The sequence below is a fragment of the Alligator sinensis genome, unplaced genomic scaffold (assembly GCF_000455745.1).
Source record: "Alligator sinensis unplaced genomic scaffold, ASM45574v1 scaffold962_1, whole genome shotgun sequence".
NCBI classification, from domain to species: Eukaryota; Metazoa; Chordata; order Crocodylia; family Alligatoridae; genus Alligator; species Alligator sinensis.
In genome coordinates, this window is record NW_005842404.1 from 886159 (window position 1) to 911014 (window position 24856).

General features: G+C 38.2%; 1 protein-coding gene across 2 annotated transcripts in view; it reads right to left on the minus strand.

The window, feature by feature from the left end:
* Positions 1-24856, minus strand: part of AFG1L (AFG1 like ATPase) — a 116652-nt gene that overhangs the window by 40189 nt on the left and 51607 nt on the right. For both annotated transcript variants that reach the window (XM_025211401.1, XM_006029930.3), the window contains exons 8-10: positions 12241-12323; positions 6184-6254; positions 5827-5927 (exon numbers count right to left, since the gene is read on the minus strand). In XM_025211401.1, the coding sequence (XP_025067186.1) occupies positions 5827-5927; positions 6184-6254; positions 12241-12323 (255 nt within the window). The remainder of the gene's footprint in view (positions 1-5826; positions 5928-6183; positions 6255-12240; positions 12324-24856) is intronic.

Consider the following 24856-nt stretch of genomic DNA (forward strand, 5'->3'; position numbering starts at 1 on the left):
CCACCCAAGTTGGAGAGAAAGCAATTGGAGTCTGAGAGGGAGAGCGCGAAGATCTCTAAGCGCTGCGGATCCTTACGAACCCAACGCATTTCTTAAGAAGGCAACAGAGGTCTAAACAGCCTCTGGCCTCTCCCCGTCGCCGAGCGCAATCCTAGACGTATCCCTATCCTATATACTCAAGATCCAAACCCACGGAGCCTTAACAACTCCGGGGCCAGAGAGCCGAACCAAACCCACGGAGCTTCGACAACTCCATGGGAAAGAAATTGCCGAACCCATGGAGCCTTAACAACTCCGGGGCCCAAGAACCGAATTTGTTGTCTTTGCGCACAGCCCGTGTGCGCAAAGACGGGTCCACATATTGCTCCTGGCTCGCACATGGCGACATGGACGGGATCGGGAGGCGGCCTGCACACTTAACTGCCAGTGGATCAGGATAAACTTTTAGACAAAAGGTGTCCGGGGAATCGGCAGCTTTTTGGCCAACTGAAAAAACTCCTTTTCCTTAAGAAAGAGCTCCTGAGTTTCATTCACATTTGTTGTCAACATTTTCCCTTCAAGGTAAATTTGTTTACGGTTTTCTTGAACTTTGGGAAATTTGAAGCACAGACAAATTTTACCAGTTGGGATTATTTTCAGCCATACTGAATGTCATAAAGTCACAATCATTGGTCCCAATCCAACTACCAATCTCCAGTTGAGCAATTAATTCGTCTTTATCTTAATGAGAACCAAGCTTATTTCATCTCGGGTCCAGTTCTGTTTATATTAAACAATCGTAATTTATCATTTTAGACCTTTTGTTTTAATACTTGCTGAATTATATTTTCAGCATCTCTCTCCCAAGCAGAAATCCCCCAGGATTTGTATATACAATTTTTCTATATATACACTGTAGACAGATGTTTAAGAAAAAACACATCTGGTTTGATTCAGTGGCCTATCACAGATCGTTATAAGTACTCCATTGAGCTACTTCCATAATCCAATGTATGCTCTCTAAGCAGTCTATAACTGTGGATTTTAACAAGCAGTCTACAACTATGGATTTTAACATTCTGATGACCCCAGTAGGTTTCAATAATATAAATTTTACCAGATTTCTTCTCATCAATTAAATTTTTCATTTCCTCCTGCTTGTTACCAGACTGCAAACAGTTGTATATAAAGCAATTGAGAAATGTTCTCTTCACAATCTGAGTAAGGTTGTTAGTCATGTTAGTCTGAAGCAGAAGACAGGGCAGCGTGCCACCTTTGAGTCTGTGGCCTACAAAAGCTTATAAGCCAGTTTGAGCCAGTTAGCTTCTAGGGTGCTGCCTTGCCCTGCCTTCTGCTTCACTATCTTTGTAACATCAGTTCAATTTATTTGTGACATAAGGAGCCTGAACTTCACTGGCTTTGGTATCATCTTTCCTTTGTATTGTTCACTTAATATCAACCTGGCTGCTACAAGCTAATCTCCAGCTAAGACTGACCTATGATGCAGACTGTCCTGTTCATAGAACACCTCTCCCACTTAGCTGCCTTCTGATGTTCCACAAAATTAAAAATATTTAGTTTTGCTCCAGTCACTGAGCCAACAGCTTATCTTTAGGTTTTTTTTTGTTTCTTTTCCCTCAGGCATGGTAGTGGAAGAGTCCCTGAGAAGATCACTTGGAAATTCATTGCTGTTCCTAGCTCTCCAAAATAGTTTATAGCTGTGTAGCTATAGATGAGGCCATGTCATCACTTCCAACATGGGATGATATTATATATCAGTCATTAGTGATTTCATAGTCCCAGTCAATCTTGAAATTAAGTCTTGCATTCTCCATATTGCTAAATCTTCTCTTTGTGAGGTCTGTGACAATAAGTTCTGAGTCTGGTTGCCCAAGAAGCCATTATTTTCTCCATAGCTATTGTAGTATTTAAACTTATGCTTCTAAATTATGCATCTTTCTCTACCATGATTTACTAGCCTGCACTTCATACACCAGAAAGCAGTTGTATCTACCAGCAGAAAGGAAAAACACAGGTCAAGCAGGTGTCTTTATTATCCATCTCTACTACTTCCAGTAGGAAAAAACTACATACCATATCCTGTAAACTCACTTCAAAACTCTCATTTGCCATTCCTGCCAGATTCTCAAGGATTTAGTAAATGACTTAAATATAAAGTCTTACTGCTTAGGTCTACTCTACTGCTGACAGGGAGAGATTAACCATTTTAATTTCAAACAATGGGTTTGATCCAAATCCAAATATCCTTGTGTCTTGACAGTGACACAAACAGATCAACTTCTCTTAGCTGGGATATTCAGGACCCAAAACCCCAGTCTAGCATTCCTCATGAAGACAAAATGAACAAGAACATATCAATGAACACATACTTCCCTCTCTACTAATTTATTTTCCTTCCATGCACAGGATCCATGGCAATTCCTTCCAAAATCATGCTATCTGCAACTCACAGGATCGTGGGATCATGTTCTCACTGTCATGGTATCAGGATAACAAGAAGAAAGTTGAAAGCTGCTTAGCTTGAATTCAGAGGGTAATGGAGGGAGAATGTGACACAAGACGGCAAGAACTAGTGTGGAGGGTTTGGGACAGGGGCTAAGTAGAACAGGAGTGTAGGATTTTTAAATGTCAACGTTTCTCTGCTGCTGCTCAGATACCCATTTTACCACTGGGACTCATGGCTACCTCTTATTTGTCCTACCCTTTGAGCAGTGGTTCTCAATTTTTTTTAGACAAAAAACACGCCTGCCTAACTTTTCTGAGTATAGTGGCTCTGCAATTCAAAAGTGTAATTATTACAGTGCATTAAAGTAATGGTGTGCACGTGCACATGCACACATGTACAAACACATACACACTTATAGCAAACTGGTCCATTAAATCAGCTGTACATGTAGCCACATAGAGAAATAGAACATGATGCCTTGACATGCGAGTGCAGAGGGCAGGGCATCTCCTTTGTTCAGTGAGCCCTAAGTCTCATGGATTGGACCCTGGGGGTCCCACAGGGATTCACAAGGTGGAGAGATGCCAAGGCAGGCTTCTTTGTTTCCCAGGGCAAAAATGACACCTGGTCCTTATCTGCTAGGCAACTGATGGCACAGCTCACCCAGCACCCTGGGAGAAGGTCAGGGCCTAATCCCCAGCTGGGGGATTTGGTACTGGAGCCTGAAGCATTGCTGCTTTACCCTGTCTGAGCCCAGCAGGAGTAGAAGAAGCATTTACTACAATGTGTGTGGTCTGACTTGCTAGAGGTGCAACTAGTAAGGGTTGGGCCCTGAGCCAGCACTTCCCAAATATGATGGGCACTCTCCTGCTTCCCCTTCTGCCTGCTGTGATGTAGCTCACCCTCCCACCCGCCTTGCCCTTCTCTACCCTGCTCCAGGAATTTCTCTGCACCACCTCCCCATAGCATCCAAATGCCTGCTGTCTCCCAAACACTCCCAATCTGTACTGAGGGCTGCTTTCGCACTCCCTACTGCAGCCTTGTCACTTACCCTGCTGCCGATTCACTTGTGAGCTGCACGAGCATGCAGGAGGAACCCAGAGTGGGTGGGCAACCACAGAAGTGCCCGCTGTGCTTGGCAAATGCTGGCCCAGAGCACAAATCAGCAGGCAGAGGAGACCTCAGGTCCTTTTCTAAAGTCAGTGCCTGGGGCTCGTGTCCCCCTTAGCTGCCCCCTCCTGCCACAGCTGCTTCCTGGTCTGGTCCTGCATGGCATCTCACAGAAACAGGCACAAGGTTGTTCTACCCTGAAGTGGCAGCCATGCGCCATCCTGATCGAGAACCACTGCCCTAGCAAGCTGGCCTCCATAATCTACTCTTGCGTCCATTTATTGTTAGCTCACACAGCAGACATGTATTTTGTAGACCAAAAGTTCCTAACCACACTGATGATCCTAGACAGAGGTCAATATGATTCTTCAGAATGGAATTCCCAAGTTTTTTAGTTTACTTCTTAAAATTCCTAAGGAATTGCCTAGGTTAAAAGACCACTGAATCTGCAAAGTTGAATGCTCCAAATTTAGGGAATTCCAGAATTAAAGTGTTCTTTGCCATCTTACTTGGCCATGAGTTTAATTATGATACCATATTGAATTACCAAGATCAGATGCTATTTTTCCACAATACTGCTGTCTTATTGAGAGCACATAAGAAACAGCACTCACATAATGAATCGAGGTTGTATTATTTTACAAGGTGCATAGCAAGTACATCAGGAGATTGCAGGAAAGAAAAGAAAAGATGGTCTCATGGTTCAGGCAGCTGAAGTCATCTCTGGAGAATTTAAATTATCTCTGCTGCAGAGTTACTATGTAATGTTGGATAAATCAATTAATGCAAACTTTTTCATAGGTGGTCACTAACTGCATGTTTTCCATTTTGTGGGTGCCAGATTTGCTGAAATGATAAGCACTCAGTGGCAACTGATGCCAATGGAAATTGTATATTGAATATATGAATACTATTAAATGCTACATTCACTGAAAAAAAATCAGGCTCTTGGCATGTCAAGTCAGGCAACCAAACTTAGCAGACAATTCAGACATTTTGTGTCCCTTAATTCCCACCTGCAAAACAGACATGGTACCACCTTACCTGACACAGATGTTGAGAGGATGAATGAATTCACCTTTGTGAAACTCTCATATTAGTGACGAGCACCGTAGACAATTCCATGAAGAAATAAATAATGCTGTATACAGAGCATGATTTGAATGGTATGTCACAAAAGGTATGAGCCACACACCAAATTATCAGTTTAGTACAGAAAATTCAATGTGTTCACACAAGCACATTCCATCCTGTGCCTTGAGGAAGACAGAGGGTCTGTGTTAAAAAGTTTGTATGTGATCATGTAATGAATGACTACCATACTTCAGATATAGAACAGAATTAATTAAGGCTTATGGCCAGGGAATCCTGGCATATCCCAAATTTTGAGTGCCTAAATTTGTATCCTTAATGTTCTTTTAAACTTTGCTTTCATGTAATTTCTTGGAGGAAGGCTTCAGCATAAAGGAAACAGTATACACAGATCCCTTTGCACCGAGTCAAAATAGCCCAAACAGTTAAAATTTGGCAGCATCACATAAGCAACTAAAAAAGGATCTTCTAACAAAGAGTGCTAAAAAACGTTAATAATATATGTGTTATCGGTCTATCTTACAAATCCAGTTACTTAACAAGCTAAGATTATTATTTTAGAAGCCAAATGAGTGTTCAGTGGGCTACACTTTTGCTTCTGGACATGCATCTTCAAACTTTAGGTCATGTGTAAAACAATGAGATGCATCCCATTTAACTTATGACCACTTCTTATAAGTAGCATGGAGTGAGGAGCTGTTTACCATCTTTGCTTAGAAGCAGCACAAGACTGAATAGCAGAACTAGTGTTAGTCATGACTGAGCTGTGCAATGACCCTAGCTGGAAGACACTTGGCACACATTTGTTCGGTGCTTGGCAATGCCATCAGCCCCTTGAATGAGCATCAAGTTCTCTCAAAATCTTAACATCATGATAACTCTATTGACATACGGATATATTTTAATATTCAACCAATAAAACAAAACTATTATATCAGCCACATAATTCTATACGGATTCTTAATTAGATCCTAGATTGCCTTTAAGTGTGAGCTACAAACATTTTCTGCCCTTTTCCAGGGCTAACTATTTTTCCCTTTTGAATTTAAATCTTTTCCCTGAGTTTTTAGAAGCTTCAAAGTTTGAGTTACTTGTAGTTGGGCAAATATCAAGTTAAAAAAAAAAAAAACTGTGAAAAGACTGAGTGTTAACTGATCTAGATTTGACTGGGTACTCACTCTGTCACACAGCTCTTCAAATGTGAAGTCTGCAATGGTTCCACATGCTTTATTCAGCCTCAGCTCTCTGCCTTGCACTTTTAGAATCCTTGGTCTAGTTACTATGGGAACATGAACAAAGACTCAATCTTGTCTGGATAATTACTATAAAATTCATCTCTTACAGATAGGAAATGCATAGCTTGATGAATAATAGCACATGATTCAACACATAAATTAGACAAAATGCTGATACAATGACTGCCACTTGAGTGTGGCATCAACCCATATACAGCAATGGAACTTATTAATTGGTCAGTGGAGATTGGGCATTGTGTTCTAAATGTATTCTCTTTCAAGAGAAATTAACTTACGTACAATCATTTTGTTTCTGAGCCAGCTCATCAAACAACTTATCCATGACAGCCTCCACATCAGCTTCACTTGTGCTACAGTGAAAAGAATAATAGAATATGAAATTAATAACACTTGAAGCCAACATCAAACAGCTGCCTGAGCCTGCTTAGCTTTTTGCCCACAAAAAAAAGAACAGGATGTTATGCTCTAAATACAAACATTAGATTTAGAATACACTTAAAAGTAGAGAATATTAACTCTCAGGTAGATGATTCTGCCTTATTTGCATACACTGAAAGACTTCTGTGTTTTGAGCTGTTTCCAGTAATGAGGCAATACAGACATTGCAAATCCATTAACACTATGTGTACACAATGAGAAAAAAAGGCTTCTGGCTCTATCTGGCATGCAAAATAAGAGCAAATAGACAAGGCAAGGCAGTCAAGCATCTAAAGAAATATCCTTTGAAACCTTTAAGAGGGGACATAGCAAAATTAAATATTGAAGCCGTATTAAAAAAAAAAATCAAGTCAACTGATTATGCAGATCAAAAATTTATCAAAATTAAATCAACAGATCTGAGATGGCAACTGCTGTATATATCAATATCTTTATGAGAGTTCTTTGATGATTGTTTGGAAAAGATCATCTATAAAAAGCAGTTTCACACAAAATGCTTTTGTTAGAAACCAAATACACTTTCTACTCATCTGTGACCACTGTAAGAGTTTTGCAATTTGTCTGATTACAGAATTTAAAAAAAATTCTAGTTAGAAGTCACCATTTAAAGGCCCCAAGTTTACAACTATGATCATTTTTGTGGCCTTTTTCCCCTCACATTATTTATAAAGATGAAGGGTAAATAATATGCTCATCAGAATTTAGAAACTGACAATAGTAATTAAAAGCTATTACATACCTTCAAATTAAAATTTAGGTATAAAGTGCTTCCAACATGACACACACTGGCCGTGTCTACACAAGATGCTTTACTTCACAGTAGACTAATCTATTGTATACTAAAGCATCACCGTTTACATGTGCGGGCACTAACTGTGCTGTAAATTAATTTACTGCACAGTAAAGCCAAATAGCATTAATTGCATGTGTAGACATACACACTAAATATAGTTCTGATGTGAAAGGTACATTTTGTAAAGGCATAGATATGCTGATGTTTCACTGATAATAAAGGCCTTCTCTAATTGAGAAATTATAATCAGTAATGTAATATGATTATTTTCTTAAGCACATTAACTACACATCATTGGAATCAATTTGCAAGTACATTTGAGCTTAAGTTTAAAAATACAAAAAAAAAATCTTGTAAACTTACAAGAGAAAAGCCTCAAGTATTTCTGAGAAAAAAGATTACATATACCATGAAGTCATAAAGGAGAATCAGGAGTGACAACTTCCTCAAGCACCCTTTCAAAGAGTAACACTTAAAAGTGCTGCTGAATGGAAGCTATTTTAGAGTAAATTTCTGAACGTTTTATTTAAAAGTAGAATCTGTTTATAATAATATTTCAGTGGTGCATTACTACAAGGAAATGAGAATAGAAATGAACTAGCTCAAACCAGGAAAAAGATAAGCATAAGTGAAACATCTATGCTACTGTTCAATGGTAACAATGAGTATGAAGTGCATGAAAACTGCTTTTGGATATATATTTGTGCAGAGTTCCTGAGAATATTTCTTCTGAAAATGGAGCCGTTGGAGTGAAACCAAGGAAGTTTGCCTTGGACAGGACTCTTGTAACACAGATGACAAGCTAACCATTTGAAGATGAATGGAAAATAGTTTTAACAAATATTTATTTGCATATTTAAAATCAGAACAGACTCTATAAATTCTGGGGGAAGATAACGATTATGTTTTTAAAAATAATTCCAAGTCAGTGGCAGCCAACCTTTTTAACATGCATGCTACAAATTAAGCCCTGCACTTCCCCGAATGCCACTCTGATTAGCTACTTTCCCCTATCCAATCTGTTGCTCTGCCTGTTTCTCCCTCCCTGATCAGCTGCTCTGTTTTCTGTTCCCTGACCTCTCCTCCAACTCCCGTGTGTGACAAAGAGATGGTCACTTGTGGCATGCATGCTGGAGGTTAAACGCTCCTTTTCTAAGTGATCATTGTAGTGTCATTCCCAGTATGTTTGCATCTATTGGGTAGTCTTAAAACACAGCTAAAGTAGTCATTTTTGACGTTATCTACAGTCCTGCACTCAGGATAAACAGGGATAAGGTGTGTTTAACACTGATTAAACACAGCTTAAGCTGGTCACAGTTAACCCTACTGGAACCAATGGAAATGAAACAAAAGTCATGTTCTAGTCAATGGCATATACAATATTAATAAAGCATCTACAGAAGGCCATTAAAGAGGTTTGCAAGTTTTAATCGCACTTTCTGTTAAAATGTTTTGCTCATACAAACCTTTTATGAGGTCACATTTTTTCTAAATGCAGACATAAAAAGGAGCTGTACAAATAAAAGTTTTGCACGATGTATTATAGAATGGTAAAATGGATCCTTCTTTCCACCATCCCCTGAAAAATTTCCTCAGTTCCAAACTTCTATGGTACTAAAAAACCCAGACACTTTCCGCAAATAATCTTATGGAGAATTTTAACATGCATAATTAAAAAAATCCAAAACTTCTAGTACTCAGTAGGGTCATCATGCTACTACAAGCAATATGTTGCTTTTGTTTTACATAGGCAACCCTATTTCAGATGAAGCTTGGAAGACTACCGCCCTAACTTCCACCCTGAACCTGGGGATGTTTCCAATTTTCAGGGACACACTTACTCAATTTTTTTTTATCAAAATGAATACTGCTATGTAAGCAGGGGTGTAAGAACTGGTTAATTCTGGAGAGGGAAGTAAGCAACAAAGATATATGGTATAACTGCAAATGTTTTGCAGGCCTGACAGAAGAGTTAACACTGGCTTTGCAAGGCCAGAGGTCCTCATACACAATTTTAAAAATGATATGGTTCCCACACAGGTGGTCAGTAGGGAAAATGAAATCTCTACCTATCTCCATTGACATATAAAGGATTTCCTTTGTTTTTGTTTGCTTTCTATTGCTTTACCTCAAGGACTCACTAAGCAACTGATCTACTCCTAGTCTCAGATAAGTGAATGGAACTACTATATTTATCTGAATACAAGATGATCCTGATTATAAGATGACCTGCCAATGATTATATTTTATATAGAGAGAAAAATTATAAATTTGTTATAATTTTCAGGTACAGAATTACTGGAGGTTTGTCTTGAATTTGTCCCTCTCCTATTGCTACAGCAAGGAAAATACAGGGAGGGGGCGGTGTTCAGTATTCCCCTTGTCCTATGCCTCCCTTCAACTTGTTCCCCCTGCAGCCCCTTCCCCCCTTGCTTACTGTCAGACACTGCTCTCCTTGAGCACATGGAAATGAGAAGCAAATTTGAAAACAATGACCTTGAAATTACACATAGCTATAGTAATTTGCATACAGTATCCATACACTTAGTTCATCCAGAATTGATGCATGTCACCTTTTTTTGAAACTGCTGCAAGTTTTATCACTATTCCATAAACACACTTTTAAGCAACACTTAAAAATTAGCACTTACCTATTGTACATCACTTGGTATTAGTCCAAAGCCAAAAGGCTTGCAATTTACCATATAGTTCATTGGGATGGGCCCCAGCAGAGTCAACAATGTTTCAAACTATGGTGATTCCAGAGCTCAGCACAGCTCAGTATGTGTGTGTACTCCAGACACTGCCCCCAAGGATCTATGTGCTAATTAGGTCCACTTATGACTGGAACCAGGTATTCTTGTCATGACTCCTGGGATGCTCCAAACATTTATACGCAGATGAGGTGCAAGGCAACCTGGTCTAGTTCCACCTCATAGAGGGTGGGACCACACTAATTATATGAGAAATAGAGCGACAGGGCAAACTATTTGAGGCCCCATTTGGTGATGTTTGTCAGGCATGTAAGGCTGGTGAAGAAATAAGAAATAGGAATAATTGGAAGTGGGAAAGAAAGGCACAGTTCAGCTGTGGGAGTGTAGAAGTCAAAACATATGTTGTGCCTCACCATGACTTGGGGGGGGGAAAAAAAGCCACCACTGAGGACTACGTGCAATGGGCACTGCCATGTATCTTATTCAGATAGGCTGCACTAATCTATCCTTGTGGTAGGCTCCCATTCATGATGAACACTACGACAAGTGAAAGAAACGGGCAAACAGGTGGGGAAGTTGGGGAGGGGACTGAGGTAGTCCTCTGCATAATTGTGATGGGTTCAAGGTGACAGTGATAGGTGCATGAGTGAGCGGGCACGTGGGAACACGGGTACACAGCGCAGTCTTGGTAATGGGACTAAGAATGATGTAACTGTAAACGTGTGATTTGGACTGTCAAGTGAACCATAGTGGTCACAAGACAGGTTGCTAAATGCACAGTTATATATCTATCTATTTATACATACAGAAATAAATATTTTTGCAAAAACTAACAACAAATACCCTACAAACCTGTGGTAGGCTCCCATCAGCATGTTTGATCAATATGGGCCATGTGTTTCATAGTCATGCTCAGTTCTGGCTGCATTTAATCAGCTCCATAGTTGGTTTCCATTACTGAGCTGCTGCTTTTGGCGGCAGTTTAATGACAGCTGTGTATTTAAAGAGGTTTCCTTGTATGCAAATGTTAGATGAGGGCTTTTGAGGAAAAACCCTTGTTTTATATTTGAGTAAATATGGTATCTTCAGTCCTTGTTGTTTATTCTGTAACAGGGCACTCACCATACATCCTAACATGTATATGCATCCTAGCACATAAACTGGTTTTTTTGAGGAGCCTGTAATTGCAGATGACATGCCTAGTCCTAGGAAGAGCACACACCAACTGCTGCAGCTTCCTGAGCCTGACGAAGGGTTTTTGAACCCGAAAGCTTGCTTAATAACTATTCTCCAACCATTTGGGTTGGTCTAATAAAAGATATCAAATTCACCCAAGGAACCTTGTCTGCCTATATCCTTAGACCAACACAGCTACAACCTAAACCCCCGCATGCCAATACCAGACACTTAGAAAAAAGGAAAAACTCTCTAGCATCTAAATTTTGTTCCACTGTAATTTTTTTTATAAAGTACATATTTAAAGAATAATTTCACTGCTGTAATTGTATTAATTAGCTTTTTCCAGATCAACATACAACTGTAATTCTAATAATAACATAATTTTAAGATGTCCGTCTCCCAAACTGGGAAACCCAAAATGCTCAAAAACTTTTGTCACTGGAAACATCCTTTGGTGCTAAATTGAAATTATACTTCAGGCAAAAAGGTATTACAACAACACCTTTTGTTTAAAACATATTTGCCTGTGCTGCTCTTGTTGTCACTGATCTAATGATAGCTTACCCTAGCAGCAATTTGGAAAAGACAAACATCTGTGATACAAAAGGGTTCCAACATTCTAACTAAAAAAGTTGTTGTTTCTATCTGATACATCCACAGTTGTAGTTATGTCTCTATTATGTATTACTTAAATATTTTATCTTCAAATATAAAATAAGTGCTAAAGTAAATTCATCATAGTAAATACTAACAGATAATATGTCATAATAAGACTTTTTTTTTAAATCCACAAATAGGAACACCAAACATTAAATGAATCCTTGTCAGAGAATTTCTATAAATACTTAATTACTTTAATACAATAAGGATGTTCTTCTATTACAAGTGAATTGTGCAATCTCTTTACAAGAGGATATTCATTACTTTGAAAGCATCTGTCACTTCAGTTCTCCAAACACCACACCTCCCCCCAAAAAATCTAATTAGTTTTAATTCAGTCACACATTATAAATGATGCTAGTGGGGATATTGAAAATTTAACTAATGAAGTTAATATCATGGCATTATGCAAGGCGTTGTGCTGTACAAAATGGACCAGAAGGCCAAAAAAAAATTGCTAATTGTATTATGTATTTTTAATCTCTTATTGACTAAGAAATTAACAGCTTTTAAGAAGAAAAAAGGGCAATACCTCACAATAAATCAACTTACAGGTAGTAAAGCTTCCCTGCTGCAGGAAGCACCCGTTTCCGGTAGTCTGTTCCGGAATCAAGTTGGACTGTGTTGCAGTATTTCTAAAGAACAAAAAGAAGAAGAGATTGATTACTTTCTGCAAAGTGTTATTGCGATTGTACTTCTAATTCTTTGCATTAAGGGGAAGGCACTTATGCTGATGGCCTAACAGCAATCCAGCAGCTAAGTAGCTCCAAGTTAAGATCATGATGTCTATTTTGCATTCACTTTAGGAAAAATTGAACAGATTGGAGATCATTCACAAATTAATAAGAAAAATAACTGAAAACTGATATAAGTTTGCTCAAAAAGAGAACATCTATTTTCCAGGCATCAAACAGAAGTGTCTGATGGGGCAAAAAATGTTCTGACAGAATGTATAAAACAGAAAATGAAAACAGTGAAAGTTTGTAGATAGAACATAGTCTATCATGCTCCAGCAATACAAAAAGTCTCCTAAAACTACTACTGTACTACTACTCTGTCAGCAAAAGAATCTTAATCTTTTTTGTGCAAGCAAGATGCTAATTCTTTGATCAAAGCAGAAATATAATCCTTTAAAATGATCAACTAATCTGAGTTTTGCTAAAAACAAAACCAAACCACAGAACAAAGATAAAGACATCCTCTTTATTCGCTGTTTTATTTCTTTACATCTGTCTTACCTTAAAAAGGAACGTACAATTTTATTCTTAAATAAACATTTACCATCTTTAAGTTTCCACATTTCAACCATAACATCCCCCTGATTAGTCACCAAACCTATTGTCACAACGAATCTAGCAAAAAGCATAGAATCAACAGTACTAGAGTAAATCCCGATCCCACTGAAGTTGACAGTGAAACTCCAAGTAACCAAAACAAGGTCAGGATATCATCTTTCGTTCTAAACCATGTGTGTGGTGGTGGCAGCAGCAGCAGTGACAAGTGCTCAAGATCCTTTTAGATGCTGAATAATCAGAAACCACAATGCTATGAACATGAAGAGAGGCCTTCAGAGAAAGATAGGGAACCTTTTAAGGTCCGATAAATAATCGTGAATCAATAAAATAATTAAAGCAATAAAGTAGATCGATCTATCTGTAAATCACTACCATTAAGACAATCAAGGATTCCAAGAATCCACATGCTACCTAACTTCATGGATTTTTCCAGATCTCCACCATCCTGCACATTAATAGATTATTAACAGTTTCAACAGGGTTCCATACTTCGTATTTCAGATTTTTTTCAAAGCTTCTCTAGAACTGTTCAATTAGCTTTGTTTGGTCAGAATTATATTATTCTCGTAACTATAATTCACAAGTATAAAGTCTAATTTATAAATTATCAGATTGAAGAAAAAAAATATATTAATTTTTTTTAGAAGAACTACTTTCACTATTAACAATACCTCTTTCTGCTGTGTGTGCTACTTCCTTGGGACTTTATTAATAAAAAAGTTCATATAGGGGACCATGATAAGAGACTATATATCATATTATAATTTTTCCTTGGTCAGTGTTGAAGATTCTGCAGATGTACATTTATCCATTGCATTTTTCAATGTAAAATTTAGAAAGTAAAAAGATGGTGAGAATATCAACATTGAAAGTACAAAATTCTAGAAAACACAATACTTAAACATGCCCAGGAAGAGAAAAGCCCTGCTATAAAATCAGTGTTGGGCTGAGCCAACATAGACCTGTAGGTCACAAGAATAAAAAATGGAATGACATATAGTAATTGGAAAAATATGCTGCATATTATCAGGCTGCTTCATGAACAAGAACATGAAGGATGTTTAAATTTCCCTCCACTTTTATCCATACCACCTGCTAGGCAAGACAAGGTAGTAGAGTCCCAACTCCCATGAGTCATTACTAATCACCTCATTATTTTAGATAATCCAAGAAGTAGATAAACCATTGTAGTATTTCCTTCAAAGTCAAGACAAACATACTGGCAAAAGGTATCAGTGCTAGAAGGTCATGTAGATATGCTCTGGATTCTTGATAACACTCTGATTGGCACCCTTTTTTTTCTTTTGTAAACAGCACGGGTATCTGAAAACACATGGGAATTCTGCTGGGGATTCTGGGAGTCTGGCCTCTCATTTCCTGCAATCTCTTCCAGCTTCTAGACAGCTTTGCAAAATCTCCCACTGCTCCAGGGAACTGGGCTAGAAGCTGCCTTGCTGCAACAAAACTGAAGTAGGGCCAAGAAGCAGAAGTGCACCTGAAACACTGTGGTTAACATGATCACTCCACACTGTGGTAATTTAGTGGTGTTGTCTCACTGGTCTGACTACCAATGATTCTGTTTCTGCAAAGTAACTGTTCTGTAGACATACCCCTCAGAGTGCTGGAAAGGAGCAGGGTCTGACTCCGTAGAACAACAAAGCTGGCAGAAGTACACATTAGCCTGTGACTATTATAAACCACTGCTTTTCTGTTGGCGAATTTACCTTTTTATAAATACTGCGAGCTGAGCTGATCCACAAGCAAGGAAACATATGAAGTTTAAAACTGTGGATGTAAATAACAATCTGAAACACCTTTGTGGCAGGTTCATACGGGGGTTTTTTTGCCTGTTTTTGTCCATTTGCTCATGGTTTATGGTGGTAATTACAGGATGATTGATACAAGGTTCACAGTCTGTCCTTAGACAAAAACATACAAACCAACTGAAATATCAAACTATGGTAAGATTTAATGAGACTGATATCCAGGGAGTAGGTTTTAGGAACCTAAAGCATGTATCTTGTGGGACCCCATCTTCTTTGCTCTGTTCATGTGCTGGATTCCACCACCATTAGATCATACTTCAGGGACCTGAATGACAGTTTGATATACAGCGTGCTTCTGCAGCATTGCATTATACCAGGCATGTGATACAGGCACAGCTGTAGGGGCCAGCTGGTGGCAGAGACATGTCTACCTCTTTTTAGAAGTCAATATATTTTTCTCTCACCAGAATGGCTAAAGCTCACACTTGATTTTCTGTCAAAGCAACAATAGTTATCTTTGTTGTCCTGTTTGAATCTCCCATGTTTTGGGTTCCATCTTCTTTCACTACAAATCAGAATTTTCATTCACAGTCTCATTTCATATTTTTTTATATCTTTAGCAGAAGATTATTAATTACTGTATATCAATACTTAGTGAATTAGATGTCAATACCGGTCTCCTTGTGCCATGGCTTGCCAGTCTAACGCTCTACTCCTCATCATATATCAATGGTTGGCAATAAGCCACAGGGTTCCAACTAAGAGAGGGAAGCTATGAAAAGGATGTCCTTATCTTTCTGTCTGGTCCTAGGAAAGATTCCCCTGAAACACAAAATTCCTGTTAAAATCTGACTGTGAGCTACTTTGGGAAGGAATCATCTTTTACTTATGTGCATAAGCAGCAGCTAGCACAATAAAGCCTAGGTTAAGGACAGGGGCCTTTGGTGCCAACCATGGAAAAAACATGCAATACAAATAAAGGCTCTGGACAATAGTATAGAAACTGATGTAGCAAAGCAGTACATGCGAGTTCTGTTGTGAGCAGTGTTATTTACACAAAACTTAGCATCTGTGCAAAACAGCAGCGAACAAACAGGACATTTAATAATGGATGGCAGCAGGAAGGCTGTTTGTACCATTACACCAGTGCTTTCCACCCCCACTAGCACAATCTCCATCCTTGGGTATGTTCAAGAGCAGGTTAAACAGATACTTGACCGAGGTGATTTAATCAGGGATGATCCTGCCTTGAGCAGGGAGCTGGATTACATGACCTCACGGAGGTCTTTTCCAGCATTACTCTCCTATGATCCTATCATCATGTTTTGTTTTCATATTTTCAAACTGGATAACAGTTTCTTTCCCAATCTCACAGGAGTGTTGTGAAGACAAAGTTAGCATTTGCAAAGAACTCTGACAAGGAAATGCTGTACATACTAGAAATAAAACTACACTAAAATGTTATCAATTCAGAAGTTAGGGCTTTTACATTTTTTTAAATTTAAAGAAGGAGAAAATTACTGAAGGGCTATACCTACGTGGTTTCAAAAAGAAAAAAAGACCACGCACATTGTTCAAAAGTACAAAAATGAAATCATGGAGTGGGTGGACTGGCAATAAATCTCTATACTTTGGTTTCCAGTAAGACTTTAAATTCATGCATTTAGGACTGGAATAAAACTTATTAAAATTTCCACATATGTTCTTAAAAACTTGGTCACAGACTTCCCTACCTTTTATCCTTCAACTTTTGTTAGCATTAAAAAGACTAATAGGAATTATACAAGTTTTAATTTCTCTCTCTTTGGGTAACTAACTTCCCCATCATTGGACTGATTAAACCCTACAGATGTGATTGCATTCTCACATTCACTAATCACCACCAAGAAATCCTAATCAGCAGCAAAAGAACTTTAACTGGAGTCCTCAGATTGTTAGTACTTAATTGACAAAGCCACAATCCAAACCACTGGTTTACATTTTTTAAATGGAGTTTTAAACTTCAGAGTTCATTTGCTTGTGATAGACTTCTCCTACTTTTATTCCTAAATAAATACATGTGGGGTCAAGGCTGCAGTTAGCCTAATCTGTCCTTGTGCAACTACTAATGGTTTTCAACAAATTTTCTGTACCATGGGGATATTTCAGAGCTGACTTCTTACCCTATTCAATTCAAATGCATAAAATTAATCAGCCATGCAATTTATTTTGAACTGGTTTATGTATTTATGTATACAAAGGGCAAATACAATTACAACCTGAAAATGTAATTAGTAAGTTAAAAATAGAGAGTTATCATGCACTCATTAACATAGAAGTGGGAGACTAGCTTCTGACTCCAAAAGGAAAAAAGGTGAAGCCTTAAAGGCACAACTTGACACAAACTGTGCTAAAGACGAGGCCATGACACTTCAACCATATAAGGGGTGGATTCAAATCACACTTTCAATAGCTCTAAAGCTACTGTCAAGAGTTATTAAATATACAACAGCTGTCTGAATAGAACATCCTCTAAGCACTATTGGTTACTGCAATTGTGTTTTATGTTTTTAAAATTTGTGATATCAAGGGCCCCTCTACATGTGCAGGTAAAGGTACGATAGAATCTAACGCACAATCCGTACAATTGTGCCCCCTACCATGCAACACAAATTATTCCTTGGGCATCCCACATACCCCCAGGACTGGGAGACTGCAGCTGCCGCAATCCTCCAGCCCCAGCAGTTTCACCCACCATCTGGGTCCTGGCAACCAGCAACTGCAGCTGCAGGACTCTGTGTCCATTTGCTGCTGGGACCCAGAGTTGGCAGCTGCTGAGACTGAGAGTCCCCTCAGCTGTGGGATGCCCATCCAGGCTGGGCATGGTGCACCCCTGTAGCTTGGAGCCCTGACAGCTGATGGGGCTCCCAGCTGCAAATTAAAGCTCAATAGCAGACAGCTATAATGTTAGTACATATTTTATAGCTGGTTGGAGCCTTTTATGGAATGATGGGTACTTTGCACATGTAGCTGGTCTCAAGGTAATTCCACAATTAACAAGTTAACTGCACAATCCCTGTAACCTGTAGAGGGTGCCTCATATACTGTACAACAGCTTGTTAAGTAGAGGAGCAAAGTTTTTTTGAAAAGTAAAAAGTTCAGATGAACTTCAGACCCTTCCTTCTCTTACAGGCACAAGGTCCACCAGCAAAATCCCAGGTCTTAATTTTCTTTGGGAGCTGGTTCTTCCTCTGTACTGAATATTGGGAGCAAGCTAAACAGTTAGAACATTTCTACTGTTGACTTTAAAAGAAGGCTGAGTGAATAAGAACTCTTTCATTTTGGTGGCTACACCTAAAGAAAAAAAATCTCATTTTGAGTCAAACTAAAATTATGTTATTTGAGCCAACATTAAATATATTGTCCCTGTATCATTGATTTCTCTTGGTTTTCTCCCACCCAGCCAATAGAAAGAAGGGACCTCAACATCCATGAGCTGTTACTCTTTCAGCACTGTACCTCCTCCCTTCTGGTTGACCAACATCCCTTCTTGTGAATGCTCAGGGGTACATCTTTGTGATGTTCTGTAGGAAACAGAAGACATGCACACACAAACACACCCATTTCCTCCCCCAGCCCAGCACACAACAGGCATAGGGGAAGTTGCTGTGATGCTGGGCTGTCAGCCTGCTGCCTGACCCCTGTGCATAGCACCGCTGAGCTCAGCGCCTAGTTTCCTTTGTTCCACAGCGGTCACTGCCCACTGCCCCCTATACCCCACCCCCAGCAACGAAATCTCCAGGTGCTAGAGCAGCATCTTCCCCCTGCAACCAGCCGCGCAGGGTGGGGGGTGGGGGGGGGGGCTTACACCCTACACACTCACAGCCACACCCTGCCCACCCAAGCACTGGTCACCTGCTGCCCGCCTGGGAGCGGGCTCCGAGCTCTGTGCTCCCACCAGCCCCAGCCCCATGCTATCGGTGGCTGCAGTAGCGGCAGCAGCAGCTTAGCCCTGAAGCTGTGCATGCTGGCTGGGTTGGACCCTTCCGCACACGAGGGTGGGAGCAAGGAGCACAGCCTGGGTGAGGTACAATTAATTGGTGGGTTCCTGCAAGCTGAATGAAATTGCCTGGCAGGCCAGATCCAGCCCATGGGCCACATTTTCCCCACTCCTGGATTATTTACATGTGGATTTCATATCAGCTACCCTATTATCAAAATACAAAGAATATATCACAGAATATATACGTTCAAAAAAAGTTTCAGATCAACTCGCCCAAGCTTAATATACAGCAGATTTTGTAATTGCTGTCCCTTTCTCATAGTGTCATAGAATCGGGCTCCCCCTGAACCAGCATTAATGTGCAATGGGCTCTGATCCAGGAACCCATAGTCGCGCCTCCTGCCATACATGTGCAGCATGACAGGAAGTATTATTGTTGGGATTCCACATCAGATCCCCCTGTACCATCACTTTAAAATCTGTCTGAGAAAATAGTCTCTCAAGCTACAAAATTCCACTTAATAAAGTGTTAACATTTTATAATATATTAGTCTTTTATGTGTGTATCAAAAATGCATAAGATGGAAAAACATTTTCCAAGAACAAGAGAAACCTGAAGAAATAAGTTCATTAATATTTCTACAAAGCAGAGGTAGTGGTTTTCAACTATTTTTCATTCGCAGACACCTAAACATTTTTGAATAAAGGTGCAGACCCCTTTGAATTTTAAGTGTGTGTATTCACATACTTTTGATTGATCATAGTCATCTTTTGTGGACCCCTCAGGCATAGTCTGAGGACCCCTGGATGTCTGTGGACCACAGGTTGAAAGCCACTGTTACAAAGGGTTTCTAATCTCCGTTCATAAAAAAAAAGAGAAATAAGGAATTATAGATTCTGAGAGAGAACTTCTAAACTCATTTTAACATATACCCACAATATTTTAAAACGAATAAGTTTTAACTCTGAACATTCTTAAAAAGTGATGTAGGTTGCATCTCTCATCAAGGAATGTTGTTCACAAAGATAAGCTGTGTGGACTTGTATATTTCCCCAGGACACAACATAAATTCTTAAAACTAAATTTTAAAACATTAACTCTATAATAATGCATATGCAAGTCAGAAATTATTAAATTGGAGACTTGCTTATGTAGAACATAAGCAAATATTTAGCAGACAGGTGATGTTAAAAAACATCAATGTTAGAACAGCTGTTCTTACTTTGGTTTTCAAATGTGTAATCACTATTATATTTTAAATGAACTAAAAATGATTGATGGACATCTGAATCACACATTTTAATACAAAAATGTATATGCTGCACTGTATGTTCTTTATGAATTTTTGAAAGCTAGCGTTCTTATATTATGCAGTACTAAGCTGTTTGAACACTAAAACGCATCAAATATGAATACAGTATCTTTTAGTGCTGGGAAAACCTTATCCCCAATTACCACAGCAATCCAATCAACTTCCTGAGGTACTTAAAACCATTTAATAAAGGTCAGAATAGAAATCCAGAGTTGGAGCATACATGCAGAAGAGCAAACTATGTCCCTGATCTTATGCTGAGCTTAAGTATTTCTAGTTATGCACATGCTCAACTTCGAGCTTCACTGTTATTACTCACGTAAAATTAAACACATGGGTATATGCTTACATTATGAAGGCCTAAGGTTTAATAATCACATTCTGAATGACTGCAATATGGCCTAAATTGTGACACTACCTTAATAATGAAGAATCATAGAAAATGGAAATTAGAAAAGTATTTTATACCAAGTTTACTCTTGAAAACTTCACTCTTGAAAAATAGCTAGAGATTCAGTCTAAATTTTCAATCAATTGATATTAAGCCAGCTTGTGGTTTCATTTTATTTTTGCCCATAGGCTACTGTTCCTCTATGATAAGGTTTTATAGATAGTGTACTTTTTTACAGCACTATTTAAGAACAAGTTACATACAATCAACTTGTTTCTTCAAAATCGACATTGCAGAAACTTGTTGGTGAATATATTTGATGCCTCAAATTTATATCTAAAAGAAGAATGATAAAATAGCTTATTCTCCCCCCAGCACAAGCAATTGCACTTACACATGCACCAGTAGTAAGTTTTAGAAACATGCATGAACACCCACTATTCATAATCAAAGCAAGGCTAAGCCTGAGAAGTGCAACTCTGACTGAACTTTCTGAATAAAATATCAACGGCTACCGATTTAGATTTCATTTTCCCTTTTCAATCCTACTCTCAATATCTAACTCCTTCACACAAGGTGACATCCAAACAAGCATACAGCAATAAATGACACTATTGATTCAGACTCCCTTGTCTATGATTACTGATACGCTCTCCTTCCATTAAATTATGAAATAACCAGAAGTTCCATTTTCCTTTCCCAGTCTGAAGGAAAAGAAAAAAACCCATTCTCTCATCGTGGAATCAATAAAACCATTAGTGTGCCTGTACACGTACAGGTAATTACAGCACGTCAGAGCAGACTCAATTAGTCAAGTCTGCTGGAGCATACTATTTAGCACACTCCAACGAGCTTCCGTGTCTCATGTATTGGTAACCCATGCTTCAAAATGGCTGCAGGGGTGCTTTAACTAAAGCTCTTTCAACAAGCCACTTTAATTAAAGGCCCCCCCAATCCAGAGCACATGTGAAAATGCCCTAAAAGTCTACCACCAGCACTAGAATAAATACAGTTAAAATTCTTGGGCAAAGTCTGAAATTTAGCTGGTGTATTCAGTCTTTACCCAAATCTAGTTTAGATTAAAAGCAGTGCCCTTACTCTTAGGTTTTAAATTTCTGTCTGAGGAATATCAAGAGAAGGCTAATAGATGCTTTTCAGTTTGAATATCATTAAAATGGAAACTATTCACAACTACAATAAAACAAGAATTAAGTAGGCATATATTTAATGAACAACTTGTTTTTCTGGGCCACCAAACTCATGATTTGGATTTTTTAATACTAGTCTATTTACAATGGGCAGCCTTAAAATCTTCAGTTTATGACAACCATAGTCTGTATTCAGGATTTATAGTTAAAAAGGCCAACGTCCAACTGCTGAAGACAGTACAGAACATAAGTTAACTCCACCTTTTATCTTGTTGGGATATACATAAGTAGTATGCTGGTTGCTCATGGCTCTCTCTCTACTTGGTCCACCTTCTGAAGAAATAGAGCCAGACTGAGGTGCACAGCAAGCATGGGATGTAGGACCCTAAGAAGGGAGAGGGCTGCATGCTTTGTTTAGGTTTAAAAATGGGCAAAAATATTAAATGTGCATCTCACCTAACACTATAGTATGTAGACTCACAAGAATCTAAATTTGCTACAGCAAAAACAAGAAAGAGAAATGATCAGGTATTTTGTGGCAAAAGAAAAAATTGGTCAAAGTATTGTTCAATATGCACTCGGTTTTTGTCTTCATGTTCAGATGTTGTTGAAACAGTAGACTTGAAAGAAAATGTCAATGAATCCTCACAAGCACTATACATGACCTCTGGGGTAATTAGCAATCATTCAAAAGCAACAAGACTAAAACGTTCTATTCTTTATTACTGTCAACTCTTATCTTGATCAGCATTTTAATAAAGATGGTTCGTTTCTAAGACAGTTTCATGAATCAGTCATAATTACATTCTGACATGCAGTGAATAGTAAAGCAAAACTAAATATCACTTCATCAACCTTTCTAACCTTTATGCAAGTATTAGCTGTAAATAATTTTTACACAATCCTACAACAGAAAATCTGCATATTTCTTAGCTTTGTACATACTCTACCCTAAGTGAATTTCCTGTGACCTATACCTGAAAAAAACAATCAGGCATAATTATTTAGTCCTGTGAAATATTCAGGTGTTGCCTTTCATAGCTCAAATCAACTTCATGTACAAAAGGCTACTTGTTCTGTACAACTCATAATGCTTCAAAAAAGTTAACTGAAATGTTACTTTCTCTAGAGGCTTTTCCCCCCTTTTTTCCAATAACTATGAAATAATAAAACACTGCAGATTACTGCAGGAGATTTAGAAGTCCTATGCGTGTCACAATTTTAAAAACACATTAGAGAAAATAAACTTTGTGGATGATTTTCAACATGTCATCTCGTTACATTTTGCACTTTATATTAAACCAAAATGCACCTACTGTTCCTGGAAGTTATGCAAGTTATGTATGTGTATTTTTAAATAATGCTTTAATAATGGTTGGAACATCTAAGCAAATAAACAGTAGATTTTAATGTCTCCATCTTAGACTTGCTAGAGAAGCACTTTTAGCCTTAACCTGGGTTTAACAGAGGAATCATTCAGAAGCAGAATCCAGTTAATGCAAATTACAGATTTCTATCACCTGGAGGTGTTGTCCTAAAATTTCAACAATTAAAAAAAAAAAAAATCAAAAATCACACTTTTCTAGCTTCTGCATAAAGCCATAGGATTCATTTTAAAACTGTGATACAATTTATTTTACATTTCACCTATGAATAAGGTATACCTAAAAGTAGGATGTAAACTACATAGTTCTAGTTTAAACAGTGGGTATTGACTGTAACAAAAATATTCTAAAGTTGAATAAACAGTTGAATGCATACTAAAGTTAAATACAAGGCACAATATTTTGGATAGTTAATCAAAATTAAAAGATTTTTGTTTTTTCATTTTTGGGGAAGTATGGTAAAGGTGGGGGGAAGAAAGCTAATGAATATGCTGGTTGTAGTAGGAGCTACTCTCAGTCTAAGATCTCTCACTTTACCTCACTCATTGAAGGAGATCTGCATCAAAGATACATTTTTGACATTGCTTTGAAAATAAAAAAAACATTTAAAGATGCATACAACTCATAAGCCTAGTATTTTAACTGTTAGTGGCTTTAATGGTTTTCAAATAAGCAATATTTACTGCTAAACAGAACACAACTGGAAGCATTTCACAATGGATCTAAAGTGTAATACTTAACAATGGGTCAAATTCATCCGTGGTGTAATTACTTTAATGAAGTTTCACTCCGGATGAGGCTGACCTGCTGTTTCTTGTTTTTCTTCTTTAAAATTCGATATGTATGGCTTTTCCCAGTATTAGCCTTTGCTCCTGCAAGAGCTGCCAGCAGGGGTAAAAAAAAAAAAAAGTGTTGATTTAAGAAACTAGATTTCCCAGAATAAAAAAAAAAATGTGATTAAGAGCTAAACAAAAGCTAAAGATGGCTTACGCTTAGCTCTGATGAGGTCCACTACCTCATTACCAACAACTGAAAACTTCTGATGCATTTTGTTTCAAGAGAATCCAAAAGTCCTTGCTGTAAAGCAGGCTGGGGGGTGCAGAGTCCATTCACTCTTTCTGTATCACAACCATTATGTAAGAAGTATAAAACACTGCCTTTATGCTGCCAAACCACAATGACTCTTCTTACATCAAAGCATTTTCACCACTAGGGTTTTTTCTTCTAAATTTATTCAAGCCAAGGGCAGGGAGACAACAATTCATACACGCTAATTACACCTAATTATCTATTCCTTTTTTTTCCACCAACTTCGGCCAGTGTTATTTGCTATCTGGGTTTCTCACAACCTCCCCTTGCCCTGTCCATCCAGCTCAACAGTAAAGTCTTTGAAGAAAACAGTTGTGGCTTTTTAGAATTTTCACAATATAAGGTTCAACCCAAATTAAATTATTCTATTATGAGTTTTGACACGTTTATGTGTTAAATATGAAGGCCTCTTGGTTAATTTGGCAAATTCCTTACATCTCTTCATGGTTAGTATTGCTGGTAACACCCTCTCTTGTAGGAGCTTCTCCTCATGCTTTCTTTTCATGATCTAAATGAAATGTTTATTGGATTAAAGTTCTTCTCTGCAGACCTCCACGGTGGCCTGTGACAAAGAGCTTAAAAGCTTTATTAATTGGCTTGGGCTTTTTTTGGGAGTGGGAGGACCTTATTTCACATTACATCACAAGCAAAGAAAACTGCCACGTGTAATTAAACTAATTTAGCCTGTTACACTAAGAACTGACTATTACATATCTATATAATATACTTTGATTAAAATGGAGGAATCAAATTCATTCACTGAAACACAACTGAGGAAAATCATACTGATTTAGGGAAA